General features: G+C 45.4%; 1 protein-coding gene across 6 annotated transcripts in view; it reads left to right on the top strand.

Moving 5' to 3' along the window:
* The window catches only part of MIA3 (MIA SH3 domain ER export factor 3), a 34,356-nt gene extending 14,567 nt beyond the window's left edge, over nucleotides 1–19,789 (top strand). The window contains exons 6-29 of one of the 6 annotated variants that reach the window (XM_070401215.1): nucleotides 754–869; nucleotides 5,044–5,175; nucleotides 6,195–6,216; nucleotides 6,984–7,072; nucleotides 7,317–7,394; nucleotides 7,486–7,596; nucleotides 8,579–8,650; nucleotides 8,838–8,942; nucleotides 9,837–9,959; nucleotides 10,048–10,159; nucleotides 10,944–10,999; nucleotides 11,094–11,184; nucleotides 11,538–11,676; nucleotides 13,232–13,333; nucleotides 13,944–14,004; nucleotides 14,104–14,139; nucleotides 14,215–14,282; nucleotides 14,401–14,498; nucleotides 14,908–15,042; nucleotides 15,768–15,833; nucleotides 16,176–16,246; nucleotides 16,357–16,428; nucleotides 17,906–18,056; nucleotides 18,974–19,789. In XM_070401215.1, coding sequence (XP_070257316.1) covers nucleotides 754–869; nucleotides 5,044–5,175; nucleotides 6,195–6,216; nucleotides 6,984–7,072; nucleotides 7,317–7,394; nucleotides 7,486–7,596; nucleotides 8,579–8,650; nucleotides 8,838–8,942; nucleotides 9,837–9,959; nucleotides 10,048–10,159; nucleotides 10,944–10,999; nucleotides 11,094–11,184; nucleotides 11,538–11,676; nucleotides 13,232–13,333; nucleotides 13,944–14,004; nucleotides 14,104–14,139; nucleotides 14,215–14,282; nucleotides 14,401–14,498; nucleotides 14,908–15,042; nucleotides 15,768–15,833; nucleotides 16,176–16,246; nucleotides 16,357–16,428; nucleotides 17,906–18,056; nucleotides 18,974–19,281 — 2,414 coding nt within the window. In that variant the 3' untranslated portion in view covers nucleotides 19,282–19,789. Of the gene's footprint in view, nucleotides 1–753; nucleotides 870–3,609; nucleotides 3,891–5,043; nucleotides 5,176–6,194; nucleotides 6,217–6,983; nucleotides 7,073–7,316; nucleotides 7,395–7,485; nucleotides 7,597–8,578; nucleotides 8,651–8,837; nucleotides 8,943–9,836; nucleotides 9,960–10,047; nucleotides 10,160–10,943; nucleotides 11,000–11,093; nucleotides 11,185–11,537; nucleotides 11,677–13,231; nucleotides 13,334–13,943; nucleotides 14,005–14,103; nucleotides 14,140–14,214; nucleotides 14,283–14,400; nucleotides 14,499–14,907; nucleotides 15,043–15,767; nucleotides 15,834–16,175; nucleotides 16,247–16,356; nucleotides 16,429–17,905; nucleotides 18,057–18,973 lie in introns of those variants that run through there. The other 5 variants (XM_070401219.1, XM_070401216.1, XM_070401217.1 and 2 more) reach the window with 5 other exon arrangements.
* The last annotated feature ends 2,184 nt before the right edge of the window (nucleotides 19,790–21,973 follow it).

Below are 21,973 nucleotides of genomic sequence, written 5' to 3'. Positions count from 1 at the left end.
GAATAGAGCATCGGCCTGCGGACTGAAGGGTCCCAGGTTCGATTCCGATCAAGGGCATGTACCTTGGTTGCAGGCACATCCCCAGTAGGGGGTGTGCAGGAGGCAGCTGATCGATGTTTCTCTCTCATCAATGTTTCTAACTCTCTATCCCTCTCCCTTCCGCTCTGTAAAAAATCAATAAAATATTAAAAAAAAAACAAACACAGGGACAGGGCATTTATGTCCATATGTCGTTATACTGTACGAGTTCAGGAAACAGTACAGAATGTAGCAGGGTGGGATGGTCCAGTGGAGACGGACACTTGTGAACAATAACTGGATCACAGAGCACAGCGAACGTCTAGTGAGAGAGCAACTCATTTCGTCTGAACTGAGAAAGTTGTTTTAAAAACAACATTTTTTAGAGAGAGAGGAAGGGAGAGGGAGAGAGCAAAATATCGGGAATTGAGCCCACAACCCATGCATGTGTTCTGTCTGGGAATCGAACTGGCAACCTTTAGGTGCCCAGGATGACACCCAACCAACTGAGCCACACCAGCGAGGGCGGAGCTACGTTCTTTTATAACTGAAGGCTTTGCTGGCCCCAATGGGAATTCTGAGATTTCCTCTCTATATAATCGTCTTTAACAGCCACAGATCCAGGCACAGTGACTACTATATATTGGGCACTCATAAATATTGTAAGTGAAGAGAAACAATTCTTATTCTAAAGCACACAATAAAATATTCCCCTCTCCCCCCCCTCAACTTTAGGGATATTTGTAACGGAAAGCACTCCTGACTATGCTGTTGATGGAAAAGAGCAACTAGAAATACATGCAGAAGAGCCAGCTAGCGCCACGCCTGTCATGGTTTACTTGACTAAGACGGTAAGTTTGACAGACATGGTTTCTTCAAATAGAATGTTGATGATTACAGTTTTTAAGTTGATTTGGGGCATGAGATGAGAAAGCTAAGGCATTTTTCTGAAAATGACTCCCGATTCTTTGAAGAGGGCCTCAGGTACATGACTCTGACGGGCTCTTAGGTCAGCGCAGCACTTAGGAGGATTTCTGTGTGCCCGAGCTGGGCATATGCACCGCTGTAAAACACGGCAAGGAGATAGAGACATCCACCTGAACACACTTTCATACAGGCCGAAAGAGAGTGTTTACGAGCACTGTGTTGAATAAATCGATTTGCTGTGGTGGGAGAAAGGTCAGAGAAGGTCAGAAGTGGGCTGAGACATGTTTGGGGCAGAGTTGAAGGGCCAGTGGGAGTTTGATGTGTAGTTTGTTGTTGAATAGAAGGACGGTGCGGGGGAGGGGCTGCGGGGGGAAGGAGAGACGGGGCAGTGTGCAGTCAGAAGAAATAACATGTTCAAGCAGATGGAGGCATAAAGAAAAGTTTATTTGGGGGAGCCAGGGAAGCTTTGTTGTGTCATTCAAATGCAGAGTAATGGTCAGGCATAAAGGAAAGTTGTATATCTTGGTGTGTTACACTGTTAGGGATGGGGGTCGGTCCTTTCAAGTTTTTAGCAGAAAAGGGGTATGGTCAGATTTGTTTCTCAGCAAGAGTCACTTATGGTGAAATATTTATTCAGATTTATCTTCCTAAAGGAAGTCATGACCCAAATGAGATATTTAATCTATTTTACCTAAGCTTTTTAGGTCATAGCTCCCCCTTGTGGTGTTGGTTGAAATGGGGTGGTTTTTCTTGGTAAATTATTGGAAGCTACAGAGAAAGTATCCTCCCCTACAAAAATACTTTTCCTCCCGGTTCTGTTATTTCAAAACTTGTGTAGGAAAGAGGAGTTTTTTGTTCTGTAAAATGCCTGGGTTTTGAGCCAGGATGATCTGGTTTCAAATCCCAGATACATCATTTAGATTACAGGGGTGGGGAACACCTGGCCCTCAGGCTGTGTAAGGTCCGAGAAATTTGGTCTGGCCCTGCCAAGGCATTAGGGGTGAGTGAATTGAATGTCTGACCAAATACTGCAGGCTAATTTTTAAGATGATCATTTTGTATGGCCCATGAATGATGTTACAAATATCCAAGTGGCCTTTGGTAGAAAAAGGGTTCCCCACCCCTGATTTAGAAGCGTGGGCAAATTACTAAACTTTGAATATCCGCTTCCTCGTCTTCACAAAGCAGATAATACCTACTCCGATCGTTGTCAGGACTACATGAGTTGATAATAGTGTCTAGCACAGTGCCTGGCATTCTGTAGGCGTCCCCCCCTACCTGCTTCTCATTTGGATGACCAGGGGTCCAGTATAAAGATGTCGAACACCTAAGGAATTCAGGAGGAAGGCCACCGGATGGGAAGGCTGGAGGAAAACCAAACGGCTTCTCAGTTTCCTCCATGGTCATTGTGGTGGGTGGCAGCAGTCCGGGTGAAGGTGTGTGTGACCTGTGAGCAGAATAATGAAATTTCCAGCGATTAAGGGAGGCTCAGAATTCACATTTGATGATCAGAATACATCATCATCCCTTCCACAGTTTCACCGTCTCCGTATGTGGGAGGGATTCTTTATTCCCTTTACGTACAGGTATGCACAGAGCCCTGTTCTAGCCCAGGGCTGGGGGACACAGATGTGCTACAGGTTACAGTTCCTGCTTGGGGGTTGATGGGAGAAGACAGATACGAGTGGCAAGAGAAAAGGGTGCAATGTTGCAAAATAACATTGGTTTGAAAGGTACAAAGCATTTTGACGGCCCAATATGCACCAAGTCTTGTGCTAGGAATAGAAGGTTGCAGCGGTTCTCAACCTGTGGGTCGCGACCCCTTTGGCGGTCCAACGACCCTTTCGCAGGGGTCGCCTAAGACCATCCTGCATATCAGATATTTACATGACGATTCATAACAGTAGCAACATGACAGTTATGAAGTAGCAACGAAAATAACGTTATGGTTGGGTCACAACATGAGGAACTGTATTTAAAGGGCCAGAAGGTTGAGAACCGCTGTTAGGGGATATAAAGCATCATTCTGGATTTCCCTGGTTGTCCCTACTCTGTTGTTCTTGTGAATCGACTCTACACTCAACCCGAGACATGCCTCTAAAGATCTGCAAGAACTGCTTCCTCCCCAGCTTCCTGTCCCGTTTCTTCCCAATCCTCTTCTTTCCATGAATCCCGTCACCATCGAACGCGGGACCCACTGAGCCCACTGGCGCGGGCGTGATAATGGCGCGGTTCCTTAGGATGCGGCTTTTGAAGGGGCATCAGCAGGAACTGAGGCCCTGGAGCCCCCGGCGGTAGGGAAGGGAGCCTTGAGCGGGGCAGGCACCTGAGCGCCGCGAGGCCGAGCGGTCCAGCGAGCGGAGGGACCGCAGGTGTTGGGGGGCTCAGCCCGCGGGGACTGAGGGTCCGGCTCGGGGCGGGCGAGTGGCCGGCCCCGCCCCCCCGTCCTCCTCCGGGTAGCCGGGGCCTCCCCTCGATCGCACTCTTTCCCCCGGTACCTGAGGCAGGTGCGCCCCCTTCCTCCCCGCGCCGGTCTGTTCCTTCCGCGCAGGTCCGTTCGCTCCCTCCCCGCCGCGCTCGACCATTGGCTCCTCCCGCTGCGGCCCCGCCCACCATGGCCCCGCCCCCGCCGACACGTTGACGTCGCCCGGGGGCAGGGGCCGATGACGTGGTTGACGGCAGGTGTAGGAAGTGTCAGTGCCGGCGGCGGGGGAGGCGAAGTTCATTGCCAGCTCCCGCCCCTCGGGTCCTTTCCGAAGGGGGAGCCGGTGCCCAGAGGGGCGCCCAGGGCCGCACCTCGGGGAAGCGTCGCCTCCGTCGCCTGCCCCCGCGCCATGGACTCCGTACCCGCCACTGTGCCTTCCGTCTCCGCCTCCCCCGGGGACTCGGAGCTGCTGGGACCCCTGTCGGTGTTCTTCGCGGCGCTGATAGCCAAGCTCCTGGAGGTGACGGTCCCGTTCCCGGGGGCTGGGGGGACCCCGGGCCGGCCGGCGGCCGTTCTGATGGGAGCGGGTGCCCTGGCGGACGGGGCGAGGGAGAAACGGGGGCCAGGCCCGAGGCGGCGGGACCCTGCAGCGCTGCTCCAGGAGGCGGCGGGCCTGTGCGAGGTGTCGCCTGTTGGTTCCCATTGAGCCCTGAGCAGGCAGCGGGCGCTGGGCTACCCTGGCCTGCGATCGCCGTCCTCACCGGCCCCGCCGCCTCCTCCCCGGTGACCCCGGCTCCGCGGGGGGCGGGGCCAGTCGGACAGGTGCCGTGAACTGGCAGAGGCGCTGGGAACCGTGCACGGGCGGGTGTTTCCTGCACTGCCTTCGCGGAAGCAGTTAGACTGGAGTCGCTGAGGTGCACGGATGACAGTTCATTCAGGGGCGCCGAGACCACTGACCAGCTGTCCGGCCTCCTCGCCAAGTGTCTGTAGGAGTGGAATACAATCGTAGAGGAAACGTGCATTTTTGTGTTACTTTCTACCATTTTGGTTTTATTTGCTGTTGTAAAACTTGATTGCTTGGTACAGGATTTTAATTTTTTGTTTTATGTGGCTGTTTAAGTCACAAACATCAGCTAGATCCAGAAGGATTCTAGCCCTGAGTTAGACACGGTGATGTGGTGTCGCAAACTGGAAATACATGCACAACTTAAAGACATTTGGATTCATACTGTTTAGAAACATTTCAAATCAAACAAGAAATGTGAGGCCGCCCGGCTGGTGTGGCTCAGCGGTTGAGCGTCTACCTCTGAACCAGGAGGTCAGGGTTCGATTCCCGGTCAGGGCACAGGCCCGGGTTATGGGCTTGATCGCCTGTGGGGGCGTGCAGGAGGCAGCCGATCGATGATGTTCCTCTCTCATCATGGATGTTTCTATCTCTCTATTCCTCTCCCTTCTACTCTCTCTAAAAAATCATTAAAAGTTTTTTTTGTTTTTTTTTTAAAGAGAGAGGAACGTGAGGCTGTCAGTATCCAGTCTTTGTAGAAACCGTGGAAGCTATTGAAGATTTTTGAGGGGGTAGTTACCTGCTAGAGGTTGTTCTAGAATGTCTGTGGATAATTCTTAGTGGCTGCTCTGCTGTAGAGTTTTTATTATTTCTGATATTTCTGTTTCAGCTACTTTCTACACTGCCTGGTGATGTTCAGCCCGGGCCTGATTTTTATGGACTGCCATGGAAGCCTGTACTTATCACTGCCTTCTTGGGAATTCTTTCATTTGTCATTTTCTTCTGGAGAACCATCCTTGCTGTGAGTAAATTAGATTAACTTATCTCTTGCCTCATAGGTACAAGGAGTATTTTATAGTCACTGGCCCTTTTGTTTCTTTTTCACTTCCTACCATGAACACAAATCAATGCATGTAATCTACACTACCCTTGTAAAGTAACCCAGTGTAGTCTTCATTGGTGTTGGCTGTCTTTTTTATTTTTTATTTTTTATTAATTTCAGAGAGGAAGGGAGAGGGAGAGAGAGAGATAGAAACATGGATAATGACAGAGAATCATTGATTGGCTGCCTCCTGCACACTCCCTACTGGGGATTGAGCCCGCAACCCGGGCATGTGCCCTTGGCCGGAATCGAACCCAGGACCCTTCAGTCCGCAGGCCAGCGCTCTATCCACTGAACCAAACGGGCTAGGGCTTAGCTGTCTTTTTGTTTGTGCATTTTCCTGCACTAGTCTCCTTTCCCTTTCAGGATTATGACCACTATTCTCGGGGGGTTGGGAAAATCTGAATGATCTCAAGCTTATTTATTAGACTTCTAAATTCAGTCAATGATCACCTTTAATAGGATTCCCAAGGTGTTTTCTGGTGAGAGGAAGAGGCATGTCTTAGTACAAAGACAATGCCTTTAATTTTGTCTTTTTGAACAGTCATTGTTTCTAGATCACATTCTGGCAATTTGGGGTTGTCAAGTTATTTCGGGTAAATGAAGCATTAGTATATTTAATATGAAAATATTATCCATTTTCATTTTTTAAAGTTAGGTGCTTAGTTAATAAGATTGGTGCTCATTCCATAGATATGTAAATGTACCTTTTGTTGCAAAATGAGGTGTTTGCCTTATTGCTTTTCTCTATCAAACTATTTATGAAGTATCACTACCAATTACATTTGAAATGCTTTGTACCTTTTTCTAACCCTATGGCTCATTAGGCTGAACCAACTGTTACTAAATTTCCTTGTAGTTACGATTTGACTATTATATTAGAACTGTATTATTTCTAATAATGAAATCAAATTTCATTTCATTTCTTTCTCTTTTAGGTAAAGAGTCATGTGTACCAAGGTAAATATTTAGGCTGGTTTTGTTATTGTGCTGTTTCCTCATTATTGGTGTTTGATAAGAGTTTTACAAGCTAGAAATAGATATAGTGACATCTGATATATGACTGACTTACTAACTCCTGAAGGTTTCACTAATGCTGGTTTGTGGTTTGGGTGATAGAGTAGGTAGATGCTGATGCTACCCACTGAGATAGGGGATGAGGTAGAACACACTGGCAGTAGGAAGAAGATGCTTGGTTTAATGTGGGGAAGATTGACTTTAAATGTTGATGGAATGCAAATGTATTACATGTGAACAATGTTCCTGGGCTAATGGTATAATCAATACAGTATGTGTGTGTGTGTGTGTGTGTGTGTGTGTGTGTATTTAAGTAGGTAATTTGAGGAATAAGAGATGCAAATCAATAAGCTATACTTTCGTCTGTTCCTCTTTGCAAGTTATGTATAGTTGAAATGACCACAGTTTCTGCGAACAAAGGGGTTTCCTGAAGGGAAGGATATAGAGCTAAAATATTTTACTGTATTTCCTAGCTCTGAAATAATTTTTATTGGAAACTCATTGAAGTAAAGGTTCTTATTATATTTTTCTTAAATTTTAATATTTTACACCTTTATTTTTCTGCTTTTTAAAGGCTGATAGTTATGTTAAGAAGTTCTTTTCCTTCATAGTGCCGGATAAGATGTCTTTGTTGCTAATAGATTGGGTAATTCAGTTTTATTTAGAAGTCATAATTAAATTATGGATTCGCCCCCCCCCCTTTCTTTTAGTCACTGAACAACAGATTTCTGAGAAGCTGAAGATGCTCAAAAAAGAAAACGCAGATCTTGTACAAAAATTGTCAAATTATGAGCAGAAGGTATAATTCTTTTAGTTTTTTTCCCCCATGGTTCCAGCTTCATTTCCTCCTCCTGTCTTACGGTTATTATGCTATTTTTAAATCATATTTTTAAATTCCATTATTCTCTACAAACCATTCAAATTTGAAGCAACCATGATGTGTGTAAAGTACTACTCTTTTTTCTAAAGGGGCCACCTGGTGGAGATAAGTTTGATAGCACTCTAATTTATATTTCTATATTCTGAATGCTTTATCTAAATAGGTCAAGGAATCAAAGAAGCATGTTCAAGAAACCAAGAAACAAAATATGATTCTCTCTGATGAAGCAACTAAATTTAAGGTAAAAATCCCTGATCATTTCGAGGTTACATTCAAAGAACAAAAGAAAAATAACAAGTAATTATTATTAATCTTCATATCGTTTTCTATAGCATAGAATCAAGGAACTTGAAGAAACTAAGGAAAATCTGAACGATACAGCAAAAAATCTGCGTCTCCTTTTAGAATCTGAGAGAGAACAGAATGCCAAGAATGAGGACTTGGTAAGAGTTTTGCTCTAAGTGTCACCAGCACTTGGATTTCAAACTATTTTATTTTTCAAGCTATTTTATAGGTTGGGTGAGTTGAATTCTGCATTTTCCCATGTTGTAACTAGAGTAAGATTGGAAGCCAGGGGAGTTGAACCTACATCTGTTCATTTCTTGGGAACTTTAAATGCTAATGCCACAAGTTCTTATTCTTACGGTCCTAGGAAGTATTTTTGTCCTCGGCCCAGGGTACTTTTTATATTGCTTGGCTCAACCCCCAAAACAGGTTGAGCAACTAAGAAACTAGCCCAGTTGAACAGTGCTAGTGCTTTGTTTTGTTTGCGTGGTTCTTTTTAAAAATAGACTTCTAATATTAGGACAGTTTTAGAGTTCAAGTTCAACGTAGTAGAGAGAGGGTTCCCATATATCACACGCCCAGTTACACTTGATCACCTGGCTGAGGCTGCTCCCCGGTACAGTCACCCCTCTGCCGCCTTGGCCTGCTGTACCCTGGAGGTCACAGCCCATAGCTAACGGGGAAAGAGGCGCTCCACCACCTGGGGAGGCAGCGTCCTTCATAATTTATCGGGAAGTCTCCTCTAGGTGAGGTGTGTCTATTCTCCGGTCCAGCCATTTTTAGTTCAGGCCAGAGAATTTTTAAAGTGACCTCGGCATCTTTTTCTCTCTTTCTAGGAAAAACCATTGATTTGAACTGGTGTACTTGAAAGTTTTTTCAATTTCTTTGCTTTCACCTTTCTGTCTGGTCCTCTACCACATTCTCATAGACAGGAAGGTGGTGGGTGGCATGAAACATTAATGCCTCCAATTATTTTCTTGTTTCCTCATCTCTTTACATTCTTGGCTTTTCTTGGAGGCTAAGACTGGGTCACCTGCTTTTACCTGCTATGCATAGGGGATGGCCCTTCTTTTTTAGCTTATATCCCAGTGTTCCTACTGAAATCCTGATATATTTTTTGTGTTCTTTTCCACATGGCAGATATCGGAAAACAAGATATCTTTAGAGAAGTTAAAGGATGTTATTGCAATGAATGCCTCAGAACTTTCAGAGGTAAAGTTGCCTACAATTCCTGCAAGATATTAATACAATGTCTTAGTTTTATTGAGGAGCAAACACTTATTTGTGCTAGAATATGCAACTGAAAACTATCTGATGTCTAATTGGGAAAGTGAAACTTTGTGGTTTGTTTGTTTTTTCCCTTTGGAATCAATTCATTAATAGAAATGTTTCGCATTAGGTTCAGATTGCCCTTAACGAAGCTAAACTTAGTGAGGAGAAGGTGAAGTCCGAATGCCATCGGGTTCAAGAGGAAAATGCTAAGCTTAAGAAGAAGAGAGACCAGGTAAAGAAAAGTTAACGCGTAGATTATGTAAACTAGAGAACTCAATACCATTGCCTCTTTTTATTATTTTTTTAATATATTTTATTGATTTTTTACAGAGAGGAAGGGAGAGAGATAGAGAGTTAGAAACATCGATGAGAGAGAAACATCGATCAGCTGCCTCCCGCACATCCCCCACCGGGGATGTGCCCGCAACCCAGGTACATGCCCCTGACCGGAACCGAACCCGGGACCCTTCAGTCCACAGGCCGACGCTCTATCCACTGAGCCAAACCGGTTCCGGCAATACCATTGCCTCTTGAATATCTTTTCTCAGATCTGTTTTTAAGGAAATGAAATATGTATGCAGGATTCTATTTTGAGATATGCAGAGTTTAAACTGTGCTCCCCAAATTGAGTACATATGTCCGTCCTCCATCTGTTCTGGATTTTCTGTTCTTCTGTACAGTTTCTTAGAGCTAGCAGAGCTTAGTCTTTGTCTTCAAACACCAACCAGTTATTAACCTGAATTGGCCTCAAGGGGGTGGTGGATTTGCTTCTTAAACTAAAGAATTAATCTAAGCAGTACCTGCTTCATTGACCAAGGGAAGATGACATGGTCTGGGTTTGGGAGGCTGAGATTGTTCCCTTCTATTCTTACTGGTTGTTAGTTCTTTGAATTGGCTGCCATTTTCTGAAGGATACAGTAAACTGCATCAGCTTTTTCACAGCTCTTCTCAGCCCACTGCAGTTCTGAGGGTTGGAGCCACTCTCCCTTCGCCCTTAACCGAGGCCTTAGCCCATGGGGACAGGCAAAGAGGAGCCTGGCTCCAGAATAACCTGTCAGTCACGTGGTCCTGATGTCTCCAGTACAAAGCCCTAACTTTTGGAAATTCGTGTGCTTTAACTTTTCAGTTGCAGCAGGAAATCAAAGACTTGAATAAATCCCACGCTGAACTCAGTGAGCAAATCAAATCATTTGAGAAGTCTCAGAAAGATTTCGAAGTAACTCTTACTCAAAAAGATGATAATATCAATGTAAGTTCATTCTCTTGAGCACATGTTTAGTTCTCATGGATTCCCACGCAACCAGGAGGTTCTTTCTAATATTTTGCTTCTTTTCTAGGCTTTGACGAATTGCATCACACAGTTGAATCGGTTAGACTGTGAATCTGAATCTGAGCATCAAAATAAAACAGGAAATGAATCAGATGAACTAGCAAACGGGGAAGTGGGAGGTAAGATGGGTGTCGGGGAGGCTGGTCCTCTCTCTGCCTTCCTGTCTTTAATCAAGTAACCGATGCGCCTTCAGAATTGTGGGCGCACATCGCTGGATCTGTGTGTGCGTCTGTGTGCGCTGGGCAGAGGTGGGTGGCTGGGCTGCGGTGTGACAGTGGGCGTGCAGTGAGCGCTTGGTCTTGCTTTTCCATCCCAGTAGAACTAGACATGTGCACTGGTGCTGGGCACTGAGCAGAAACTGGAGGAGAAACTGGTTTCCACCTTCACGGAGGTGACACTGGGATTTAATGCGCATCATCTCTGTAGCTCCGTGGTTTGAAGGCCCCACAACCGACTTTGAGAGTGAGGTGGTGGGAGCCATGAACTGACTAGGTCAGGAGAGCAAGGCTGAAGCGTAGCTGTGCTTCCTGATGAGATGTTTCTGGATGCTGCTTCCCGAGTTGGATGTTGCTCGCATAGTGGGTGTTTTCAACCCCACCCGGTAGCAGATTCAAGGGGAGAAGAGAGGAATGAGTCTTTCTAATGAAGATACTTGACCAGGTGGAGGTAGATGTGAGAGGGAAGAGAGAGCTTTGCCTCGCATGTACCTCCTTGCTCACGAATGGCATGGGTAACATTCTTATTGCACAGACTCTCTAAAAGTCAAGTAGCCTAATCAGTTCTGTTGGTTCATTTGCTTTGACTTTGAGTGTTTAAACCTAGTCATTTTTCATTTGGGGGAAATCGAGAAATAGGGTTAAAAAGCACGGGAGGAAGAAGTAATGAAACCTCTTTGTTTCCTAGGTGACCGCAGTGAGAAGATGAAAAATCAGATTAAGCAGATGATGGACATTTCTCGGGTACCGTCCTTTGTGTAGAACAGAGGGGCGTCTGTGCCTGTGAGTCCTTACTGTGCCTCCTTTTAAGAACACCTCTCTCTGCTGCACTTTCTAGACACAGACGGAAATATCCGTAGTTGAAGAGGATCTAAAACTTCTACAGTGTAAGCTGAGAGCCTCGATGTCCACAAAATGTAACCTGGAAGGTAGGTTGCCAGATATTGGGAAGACAAAGAATTGCTTTGGATGCCTGGCTAGCGTGACTCAGTGGTTGAGCAGTGACCGATGAACCAGGAGGTCACGGTTTGATTCCTGGTCAGGGCACACGCAGACGAGATCCCCAGTAGGGGGTGTGCAGGAGGCAGCCAATCAGTGATTCTCTTTCATCATTGATGTTTCTATCTCTCTCTCTCCCTTCATCTTTGCAATCAATAAAAAATTTTTTTTTAAATAATCATTGCATTGGAAAGAGAAAGAATGGCTTCCGGTGTTCGTGTTTCCCACCCTCAAGTTGCCCAGTCCTTGTGCACACACAGCTCACACGTGTTCTCCTCTGCAGACCAAATAAAGAAGTTAGAAGACGAGCGCAGCTCCCTGCAGGCCGCCAAGGCCAGGCTGGAGGAGGAGAACAAGACCCTGAAGCAGAAGGTGGAGATCCTGAACGAGCTCTACCAGCAGAAGGAGATGACGCTGCAGAAGTACGGTTCCCCCGGGTCGTTGGCAACAAGACGGTCGCTTAACTAAAGGCGTGACTATCCGATCACTTTGTCTCCTTTTTAAAGATTACCAAGGTTTTCCACCATGATTAACTTAGGGTTGCCTTTTTTCCTTTCTACCTCATTTTCCATAACTTGCATTTTTCTTTCCATTCTAACCAGTTGTCAGAAATTATTTGAGGGGGAGTGGTGTTGCTAATAACAGTTACTGCTGCAGAAGTGGTTTTTGTTGGGTTTTTTTTTGATGATCCTTACCCTTTCTGTAGTCTTGAAAAATTCTGAGTGATTTACATACATTATTGTTAGTAAATACTTAAAAAGGAATATTTATAAGTACCGCACGCTAACCAATTGCGCCACTGGAGCTCCTAAAAAGGAATATTTAGCTATTGAAGATATATAAGTCAAATACACTAAACATTACATAATGTGACCGTGCCAAGGATGTTGGCCTGTCTTTTAGTTTTTCATCACCATGTCTTGCAGAATGCCCCATCAGCTTTGCTTGAGTGGCACATAATAATAGTATCTGTCCATACTTTAATCTTAGCATCTTACTAGGTAACCGGTCTATTGTAGCCATTCATAAAATACTTGCTGAAGTATTGAATGGGAAGTTAAGAATACATAAACCTTTTTCTCTTTGGTATTAACCTTTATCTATAGCTCTTCTCTCATTTTGTTTCTGATTCATAGAAAATTAAGTTTCAAGTTTAAGTGTCTTTTGAATCAGAACTATGCGCAGAGAGGTCCAAGGGTAACAAGAAGATAGTGTTTTTAAACCGTTAAATGTTACAACCATTGTCATTTATGTTACAGCAGATTGACAGCTTGAGCTGGCAGGTTATTGGGTTAAAACCAGTGTCCCGTAGATAGTACACTGATTATGGGGCAGAGTCTTTTTCTCTTCAGTGGACATTGCCAGTCCTTGGCTTTTCTCCTTATCACAATCCCGCTGAAGCAGGTGGGGAGTGGGATTGGGACCTAAAGGGTGGAAGTGTCTGTGGTTAATTGCACACACAGGAGACGTGTTTTAAAGACTCTTTCTTCAGCGGACTGTCTTCTCATGGTGCCGGTCTTCAGCTGAGAAACAGCCCTTCCGTGACAGGAATAAGAGAAGTAGTTACAGGTCTCCCCGTGGTAGGAATCGGAATCACCCCCTGCTTTACCCTGATGAACTTGACTGTCGGGCAGATTCGCCCTGACTTTCCACACGAGGCAAATGAGCTTTCATTGTCTTGAGTCCCAGAACGTTGCCCGTGGGCCACCTAGTGTTTTATCATCTCTTTGTTTTATTTGTGAAGAAGTAGAGAATTACGAAGAGAAGTTGGGACATGCAGGTGATGTGCCAAAGGCCAGAGCTTGGTTTGCATCCCCAGATGGCAGGTGTGAAGGAAACCCTCTGTGAATCTGTGTGCACGTCTGAGCCTCAGAGAGAGGATGGGAAGGGGAAGCATTGAGGATTTAGGTGGAGGCATTGAGACAGGCGCTGGGGAAAAGGAGACACACTTTCACTCGGCGACTGGCTCTTCCCTAGGAAGCTGAGCCAAGAGGAGTTTGAGCGGCGAGAAAGGGAGCAGCGGCTGTCAGCGGCCGACGAAAAGGCGGTTTCGGCGGCAGAGGAGATAAAAACCTACAAGTGAGTTTGGGCTTTTTACAAAAACCGCTTGTCCAGTTTGCACAACAAACTGGCACATAATAATGGTGAGGGGACATGATACATTTAATTCACACAAGGAAAATTTTCACTTAGCAAAGGAAAATAATGTTTAACAAAAATTTCCCAACACCCAACACTGGTGAATGGAAGGGAGCTTGGTTCATGCCGGCAGAGCTGGGTGGTTTAAGAGCTGTTTTAGGAAGGCAGTTTGCTGTCTGGTGTATCAGACCTTTAAAATGACCGTGACATTGATGGGCCCAGTGCTCAGCTCTGGGAAATTGTCCGTGGATATAATTAAAGGAAGAAGCTTTATGGAGGGAGCTATTGATAACAGGCTTATATGAGCACATATTAAAGAACAGTTAAAGAAATTATAATATATCAACTCGGAATCTCTGGCTGCTACGATAAATAAGGACATTAGGTAGTATTAGTTTTAATTATATTGCACTCTTAATTATAACCATGTAAAATACGTTTCTGTTAGGGTGAAATCTGTAAGGGTACAGTTACAGTAAAGGGAACATGGTAGGATCATGTAACATCTAATTCAGTTGTGCTGGACGGACAAAAGCAAGTGTATTCTTAGGTGGAGAATCGAAGAGCTGGAGGATGAATTGCAGAAAACAGAGCGCTCCTTTAAAGACCAGGTGGGTTTTCCGCCCGGCAGCTACAGGATTCTTTGGGGTCTCCGACAGGCTAGTGTAATGAATCCATAAACATATTTTTTGATGTGTTATCTTTTTCAGATTTCTGCTAATGAGAAGAAAGCGCACGAGAACTGGGTAAGGTTTTTTCCCTTCCCTTTACCTGCCGCATAGTCGACCACAGCTGAACTTGGATACGTTTTCCTCCAATAGCTCAAAGCGCGTGCGGCAGAAAGAGCTATGGCTGAAGAGAAGAGGGAAGCAGCCAACTTGAGACACAAGTGCGTGGTTTGATCCGTTTTGTCAGCTCCTGGAGGTCTTCAAGGCTGTGCTGTGTGGTATTTAATAAGAATTGGCTTCTGATTTCATATTTAAGTCCATTCTTTCTCCATATTCAAGGTTATTAGAATTGACCCAGAAGATGGCGATGCTGCAAGAACCTGTGATTGTAAAACCAATGCCCGGAAGGCCCAGCGCACAGAACCCTCCACGGAGAGGTAGGGAGCGCTCTTGAAGGGCAGCAATCTGTATTTTGGTGCAAACTGAATATAGGTTACTTTTTGTTTCTGTGTGTAATATAACGATGCCCTAGAAACAAGCCTAAGAGCTTAACACAGTGCGGACCAGTAGTTTTATTGCCGGCTTTACCCAGTGGCCAGATAAGTTTCTGTTGAACGAGTACAAAAAACGTTTTACATAAATGCTAAAGGCACGCTTTAAAATTAAATGCCCATGGCGTTTTGAAGTTACTTACTACATGTTCTTACAAGCTAATACCTTTTTAAAGAATTCTCGTGATTGGCCACAAGCCTTAGAACAGAAAACACGAGAATTCTCGTGATCCGTCCGCAACATGTTAAAGAAAAGAGGTTGCCTGCCGTGGTAACGGGGGACTGTCACCTGCAGGCCCCCTGAGCCAGAATGGCTCTTTCGGCCCCTCGCCCGTGAGTGGTGGAGAATGCTCCCCGCCACCGAGGGACCCGCCCGCGAGACCTCTCTCTGCTACGCTCAGTCGAAGAGATGTGCCCAGAAGTGAATTTGGTGAGTATTCATATTCACGTCACCTGTAAACTGTTTCAAGAGCACTTTCCCCTTTTATTTGAGAATTCTAATGCAAACTTTTTAGAATCTGTCCCTAACTAGAGAATTTCTTAATTTTACTTATTTCGAATAGTCTACTGCAAGATCTGCTTTAGAACAGAAACCATCTAATTATTATCATTATTTATCTTACATATAAATACGTGAAGTATATTTATACTTAAGTAAAAGCATAAATAATATTGTTTTTGCTTCGATTTTTATGTTTTACTGTGATGTGTAAGCCTTTATCTGTAAAATAAATTTCTTTGGAGTTCCCTTTTGAAATATTACAAAAGTAGCCTTAAGACTTTATAATTTCTGCAGTAACCATTTCTCACTATAGTATGAAATGCTAGGTCTTTTTTCTATTCATAACTATGTCTATGAGACTCGGTAAGATATGGAAGTCATTACATGCAAACTGAAAAAGGTGAGCATATACTCCTGCATCAGCCTGCGGTGTGCGGTCCCTAACCAGTCCGTACATCGCAGGGTTTGTTGCCCTTCTTTCTAAGACGGCTCCTCCTTTAATTCTCCAAGTCTGGGCATAAATTGTGATGTCCCCTCATAGGTGCTGGGGGCCCTGTTTTTAATGTTACTTTCAGAGTCGAGCCCTGCCCCGTCCACAATTGGTTTATTCCTCCTGAAAATCCACGCAAGGGCTCTGTTCTTTCTTTCTCAAGGTTCAGTGGACGAGCCTCCACCTCCTCTCCAGTGCTCTGAGGCACCTGGGAGCCCCTCTGCCTCTGGTAGGGACCTGGTGTGTTCAAGGTCTAAAATCATGGAGGCAGCCAGCCAGTGTGGCTCAGTGGTTGAGCCTCAACCTATGAACCAGGAGATCACGGTTCCATTCCTGGTCTGAGCAGGCTTGATCACCAATAGGGGGTGTATAGGAGGCAGCCGGTCAATGATTTTCTCTCATCGTTGATGTTTCTATCTCTCTCTCCCCCAACCCTTCCTCTCTGAAATCAATAAAAATATATTAAGAAAACAACAACAAAATCATGGAGGCAGGGGGTAGAGGGGTTTTTATTCTTCCTCAAAGAGTATGTAACTCAGAGTAAGTTTAACTCATCCTCTGGCTTCGACAGACCCCGGTGCAGCTCCCATGATGAACAGCAGCCCAAGAAGCGCTTCCCCTTCCAGGGTGGGTGAGGGCAAGGTACGTATTTCCGGAAGCACTGCGCTGTGTCCGCAGCCCTCTCTGCGCCTCGTCCATCACTGTCTGTGTGTGCGGTTATATCTCTGCTGTCTCATTTATTTTTTAAAAAGCAAACGGTTCCCCAGGAGTTTGAAGGCCCTTCAGTTCCCAGCACTACACCTTTGGCTGAGCATCCAGGAGCAGTGAGTACTCAGGCTGAGGACTGCCCTGGGCTTGTCACACCCGGTGCATTTCTGGAAAGGACACGCAGGCCCTGGCACTAACCTGCCTGCGTGAACTTGCACGGCCGTATGAGCTTCCTCTGGCCTTGGACTTGCAAGGTGTTTCTCCGCTGCTGAAATCTGACCGGTTGACTGGTTTCTGTTTTGGTTCGGTGATTAACCCGTTTGGAGTGCTATAATTAACTCAAACACATGCACAGGCATCACTCCACCCTTACATCGTGTGCTTCCGTGTTGAGCGCTCTCAAGGAAAGTAAATCCACCGTGTGGTACATAACTCATCGTCAGTACATGTGCTGGGAAGTCTGCTATTTAAGACCCTCTCCAGTTGTACAGTAGGCAAACCCTAATTTGAATAACCTGAAATCACAGCGTGGTAACAGAAGGATGTTTGCCGGCGGTGAAACACTGACTAGTGAAAACCTGTCATTACTGCTGTGCCAGTTCCGGCAAGAGCCTTAAATGAGGTTCCCGTGAGAGTATTCTCTTGTCTCTCGTGTAGCGGCTCTCTCGGGGAGTCCTCTGTCATCCCTCACAGGGCTTCTCTAGCTTGAAATAGAAATACATGCAATTTAATTATTTAGAATTTTCAACCCAGTTTCCCGTGAGGAAAGATCAGTCCTTATCTCACAATGCACAGTATCACTGGTGAATTGAAGGTGAGGACTAGCGCCATGCCTGCCTAACTTCACCAACGTGGAACATTGTTTCTGTTGGAAAACACTTCCCGTTCAGTGCAGGACCCCCAGAACACACCTCTCCTGACAGGTCCTCTTCTCCAGGGGCGGCTTGAATAAGACCCAAGACCTCTTTAAGTCGAAGGCTTCAAAGAGAATAGCCTGCTTTGTTAAGAGGGTGCAGAGGGGGGGAGAGCAGCCCTGACCCTGACTCCTGCCTTAGCCTCCCATGCTGGATGACCTGCTGCTCTCTGTGCTCTTTGGTATTTACAACAAGATGATGGTACTTAGAGACCTAGAGACCTGAGAGTTAGATGAAAAGAAATTGAAGGTACTCTGAAGAGTAGCTACGATGACACGTGTAGAGAATGGATTTTTGTTCCCTTTCTTCTCTCCATTCTTCGTATGGAAACAATGAGCTGTTGTGGTGAGGGGAGGGATACGGGAGGAAGGGGATGCCTTGGAAGTAGGGAGGAAGGGGATGCCTTGGAAGTAGGTCACCGTGTATAGCATGGTGTGATTTCCCCCCTCCCACTTGGACATACCAGTAGTAGCATGATCACAGCAAAACTCCACTGCTGTGCCGTGCTGCCTGCCAGGCTGCCAGTGGGGACCAGTGGGAGGAGGGCAGTCTCTTGCACTGGTTCTGCCCATTGGCAGGTGCCCGGCATCTGCTTCTTTGGGGTCCAGCTTTTGCTGGTGTTGGTGCTTCTGTCTGTCATTCCAGAGTATTTCAGACTTGAACCGTTTCTGCTCTGCAGGTGAATATGGCTGCAGAAGGGCCCCCTCCTTTCCCAGGCGTGCCCCTCATGAGCTCCTCCATGGGGGGCCCTCTACCACCGCCCATTCGCTACGGACCACCTCCTCAGCTCTGCAGGCCTTTCGGGCCTCGGCCATTTCCTCCACCATTTGGTATGATGATGGACTTGCCAATCACCTCTCTGTGTGCTCCTTGCTAAGATTTTAACAGTTACTATCGTGGGCTCTGCAATAAAAGGGTAAAGCTGGCGGAGTCCCTTTGAACTTGTCCTCAAGTTTCTTAGGACACATGCCGGGGGGGAGAAGGGGGCTGCATAATCTCCCTCCACTGGGGTGGGCAGAATGGTATCTCTTGTAGACAGCAGAAAGGGGCTGCTTATAGGAAGCCAGAAATATTACTGCTGCAGATGTTCATTGAACCTCTGGGGCTGCGTGCCAGGCTCTGGTGGATAGAACTCACTACTCTCCGAACTCTGAGAGCTCAGGGTGTCCTATAGGACCAGCTACATACGCCATATGTGTGAATGGGTCAGAGTATAAAGGGAAGACTAAACCCTCACTCCCCACCTTGGGAATAAATGGGAAGGAAGTTTTAAAGAGAAGGTGGCGTGGAATAGCTACCTCGTGGATATTGCTGAGTTTAATTAGGTGGAGCTGGAAGGCCTTCCCAGAGGGGCAAGCACCTTGATTGTAATGCTGAGCCCCGCATGAACTTGTAATTGATACAGCGGTGGACAGGATTTCCTTTACCAAAACTTCTTTACCTTGTGAAGCCCTTTTTTTCATAATCGGTCAAATACAAGCCAAGCTCTTGTGAGATAAAGATGGCAGACTTGTGACGTAGGAAAACCACTAGCTAGGCAGAGCCGTGTTGCAATCCTGCCTGTGCTGCTTCATGGCTGGCCGGCCAGAGGCCTGTCACTTAAACCTGCTGAGCCTCAGTGTGACTGATGTAGACAGTGGGGCTTCCACCCCCCGACTTCTAGGGTTGGGAGAAATGAAAGATGAACATTCCTGGAATCACCTACACGGAGATACGTTCATACGTGACACCATTTATATTTTCCCAGGTCCTGGTTTCCGGCCACCTCTAGGCTTAAGGGAATACGCGCCAGGCGTTCCACCGGGGAAACGGGACGTGCCTTTCGACCCTCGAGGATTTGTACCGGGACACCCTCATTTTAGACCTGGAGGCTCTCCTGGCCCCCGGGAGTACTTCGCCCCTGGCCCCCGACTACCGCCCCCGAGCCACGGCCCCCCGGAGTACCCTTCACCTGCTGCAAGAGACTCACTGCCTCCTGGCTCCAGAGAGGAGCCCCCACCTGCCTCTCAGAGCGGCAGCCAGGGCTCCTCCCAGACCTTGAAACAGAGCCCGTAACTCCGACGTGCAGCCGGAGAGGAAGTGGACTGTGCACTATCCATTACAGTCTCAAATCCAAAAGTTTCAATAAAGTTAGTTTTTAGACCTAAGCTGCCCCGGCAGTGTGCATTTTTGAGCCAAACAATGAAAAAATACCATTTCTCCCCTTAAATGAAAAATCACCTCGTAAGCTAGAACCTCCTCCCAACTTTGAAATGTGCAATAAAGAATACCTGTGTCTTAGTTCGTGTAGCATATGTAACTGTTCAATGATTTAGAACGTCATGAAAAATATGAACATTTCCTGTGGAAATGCCGTAAGAACATGTATTTCCATTTATTATCCTGTTTTTAGTGGACACCAGTTGAACGCAGAGCAACGGTGTTTATAAGCTTGAATTTTTAAAGTATCTGGTCGCAAGGACTGTTACGCTCAAAATGTTTACTAAGAAATCACTGAACTTTATCTCCCCTCTTGCTAAAGTTCTTTGTAGTGGAAGTTCATTAAAATTTGGTTATTAATGTTTCCCAAGAGTCTGTTGATTCATTCGACTGTTTTCTCATGAGACTTGTGCCATTTGGGAAAGATGAAAGCTCGGCCTCCCAGCACCAAGTTCCCTGTTGCTCCCTGCTCAGCAGGTTCAGCCTCAGTCACCCAGGCACCGGGACTGAGGGCTTCCTTCACTTCAGAGCAGCCATGGGCCATCTGACAGCACTCACGGCGTTCTGTGATACCTGCCTGGGTCATTCCGAAGATGAGTTTATAGCAGTAGCAAGGAGTGTCTGACCCAGCCGTGGGCAAACTACGGCCCGCTTGAAATGAATAAAACTAAAAAAAAAAAAAAGACCGTGCCCTTTTATGTAATGATGTTTACTTTGAATTTATATTAGTTCACACAAACACTCCATCCATGCTTTTGTTCCGGCCCTCCGGTCCAGTTTAAGAACCCATTGTGGTCCAGTTTAAGAACCCATTGTGGCCCTCAAGTCAAAAAGTTTGCCCACCCCTGGTCTAACCTGATGTTCTGTTGCTTTTGCCATTTGTGCATTAAGGGTGCACAACAGAAGCCCACTGGTTTGGTTCAGTGGTTGAGCATTGACCTGTGACCCAGGAAGTCAAGGTCCAATTCCTGGTCAGGGCACATGCCCAGGTTGAAGGCTCAATCTCCAGTGTGGGTCGTGCAGGAGGCAGCTGATCGATGATTCTCTCATCATTGATGTTTCTATCTCTCTCTCCCTTCTCTGAAATAAATAAAAATAGATTTTTTTTTAAAAAAAGGGTGCACAACAGAAAAATGAAAGCCATGTCTTGTGACCATAAAAGGAAATTTCTTTTATTAAAAAAAGTAAAGTCTATTATTTCTCCCATTCCTTGCCTATGATTTTCAATGAATATGGCAAAAACCATCAGAAGAGTAGAATACTATGAGAAAGAATGATTTAAGATTTGAAGGCTTGTAACATGCCCTAGGTCAGCAACCATGGGCTGACCTCAATTCTTTTTGTTGACTGATTCTACTCCACAGTTAATATTTGAATGTTGGCATTTGTATTTAAAAATCAGTATATCTAAGAATTTGGGTTAACACCATACTTAAAAAGTACTCTTACTACACCATGGATTTATTTATTTTAAATTTTAATTTTTTATTGAAATTTTAGAGAAAGGGAGAGAGAGGAAGAGAGAGAGAGAGAGAAACATCGATGTGAGAAACATCGATCGGTTGCCTCCTGTTCATACCACGACCAGGGATTGAGCCCACAACCTGTGTATGTGGCCTGACCAGGAATCAAACTTGCACCTTTCAGTGTACGGGATGATGCTCCAACCAACGGAGCCACACCGGCCAGGGCTACACCAAGGTTTTAAAACAATGTTTCTTAAGAACCAACTCTTTAGACCCTTTAATTTATAGTAACTTAATAGTATATTTTAAGAAGTTTAAGATTTAGATTAAATCAAAATGATAAAAAGCTGATATCCCTGTTGACTTTTTGACTATACTCTCCAGTTCTCTGAAGGTCTATGATATATTACCTACACCAGGGCCTGTCATTGTTACGACATTTACTCCACTAAGAACACCCGATTACAGAAAGCAAAAGCCTCACTGTGAAACCAAATCTTCCTTCATACTAAACCACTAACACATATACCACTTTAGAAAGATAAGCACCTTTGAAAGAAGATAACCCTTTCAAAATTCATAAGCAACATATCTTCAGCAAAAGAATTCCATCAATAGATCCTCTCACTTAATATCAAGAATAGAAGAAATTTGAGAAGAACTCCATAGTTAACAGCAGAAGTTATTTTTTTAACCATGTAAAATAAGAGTAAATCACAAATAGAATATTTCAATCTCTTTTAGGACATAAAATAATGATGAAGTTAATATAACTTCTATTTTTAAATAGCATTTAAATGTAGATTATACCAGCTAGGAAGACAATCAAGTAGGAAAAGTAAATTAAACCTATTTTAAAATCAATCTAAGCTGGAGTCTTTGTGCCCCTAAAGCTTTTTGGGGTATTTACCTCATCTTCCTGGAAAGTCAGTAAGCTGTAGAGAATTCCCTTGTCACCAACCTGAGCACCTCTGCCCCCGCCAGGACGCCGCCTCTCAGCCCTCTGCTGGCATCACTTTGGCAGTGGAGTCAGACAAGCTGCCAATATCCAGGAAGGGCAGGGGACCATCCCTCAGTTACGT

The sequence above is a fragment of the Myotis yumanensis genome, unplaced genomic scaffold, assembly GCF_028538775.1.
Source record: "Myotis yumanensis isolate MYYU_CA2020_CCGP unplaced genomic scaffold, mMyoYum1.0.hap1 SCAF_22, whole genome shotgun sequence".
In the NCBI taxonomy this organism is placed as follows: Eukaryota; Metazoa; Chordata; class Mammalia; order Chiroptera; family Vespertilionidae; genus Myotis; species Myotis yumanensis.
The sequence above is the reverse complement of the archived record's forward strand: the minus strand, read 5'-3'. Positions and strand labels throughout refer to the sequence as shown.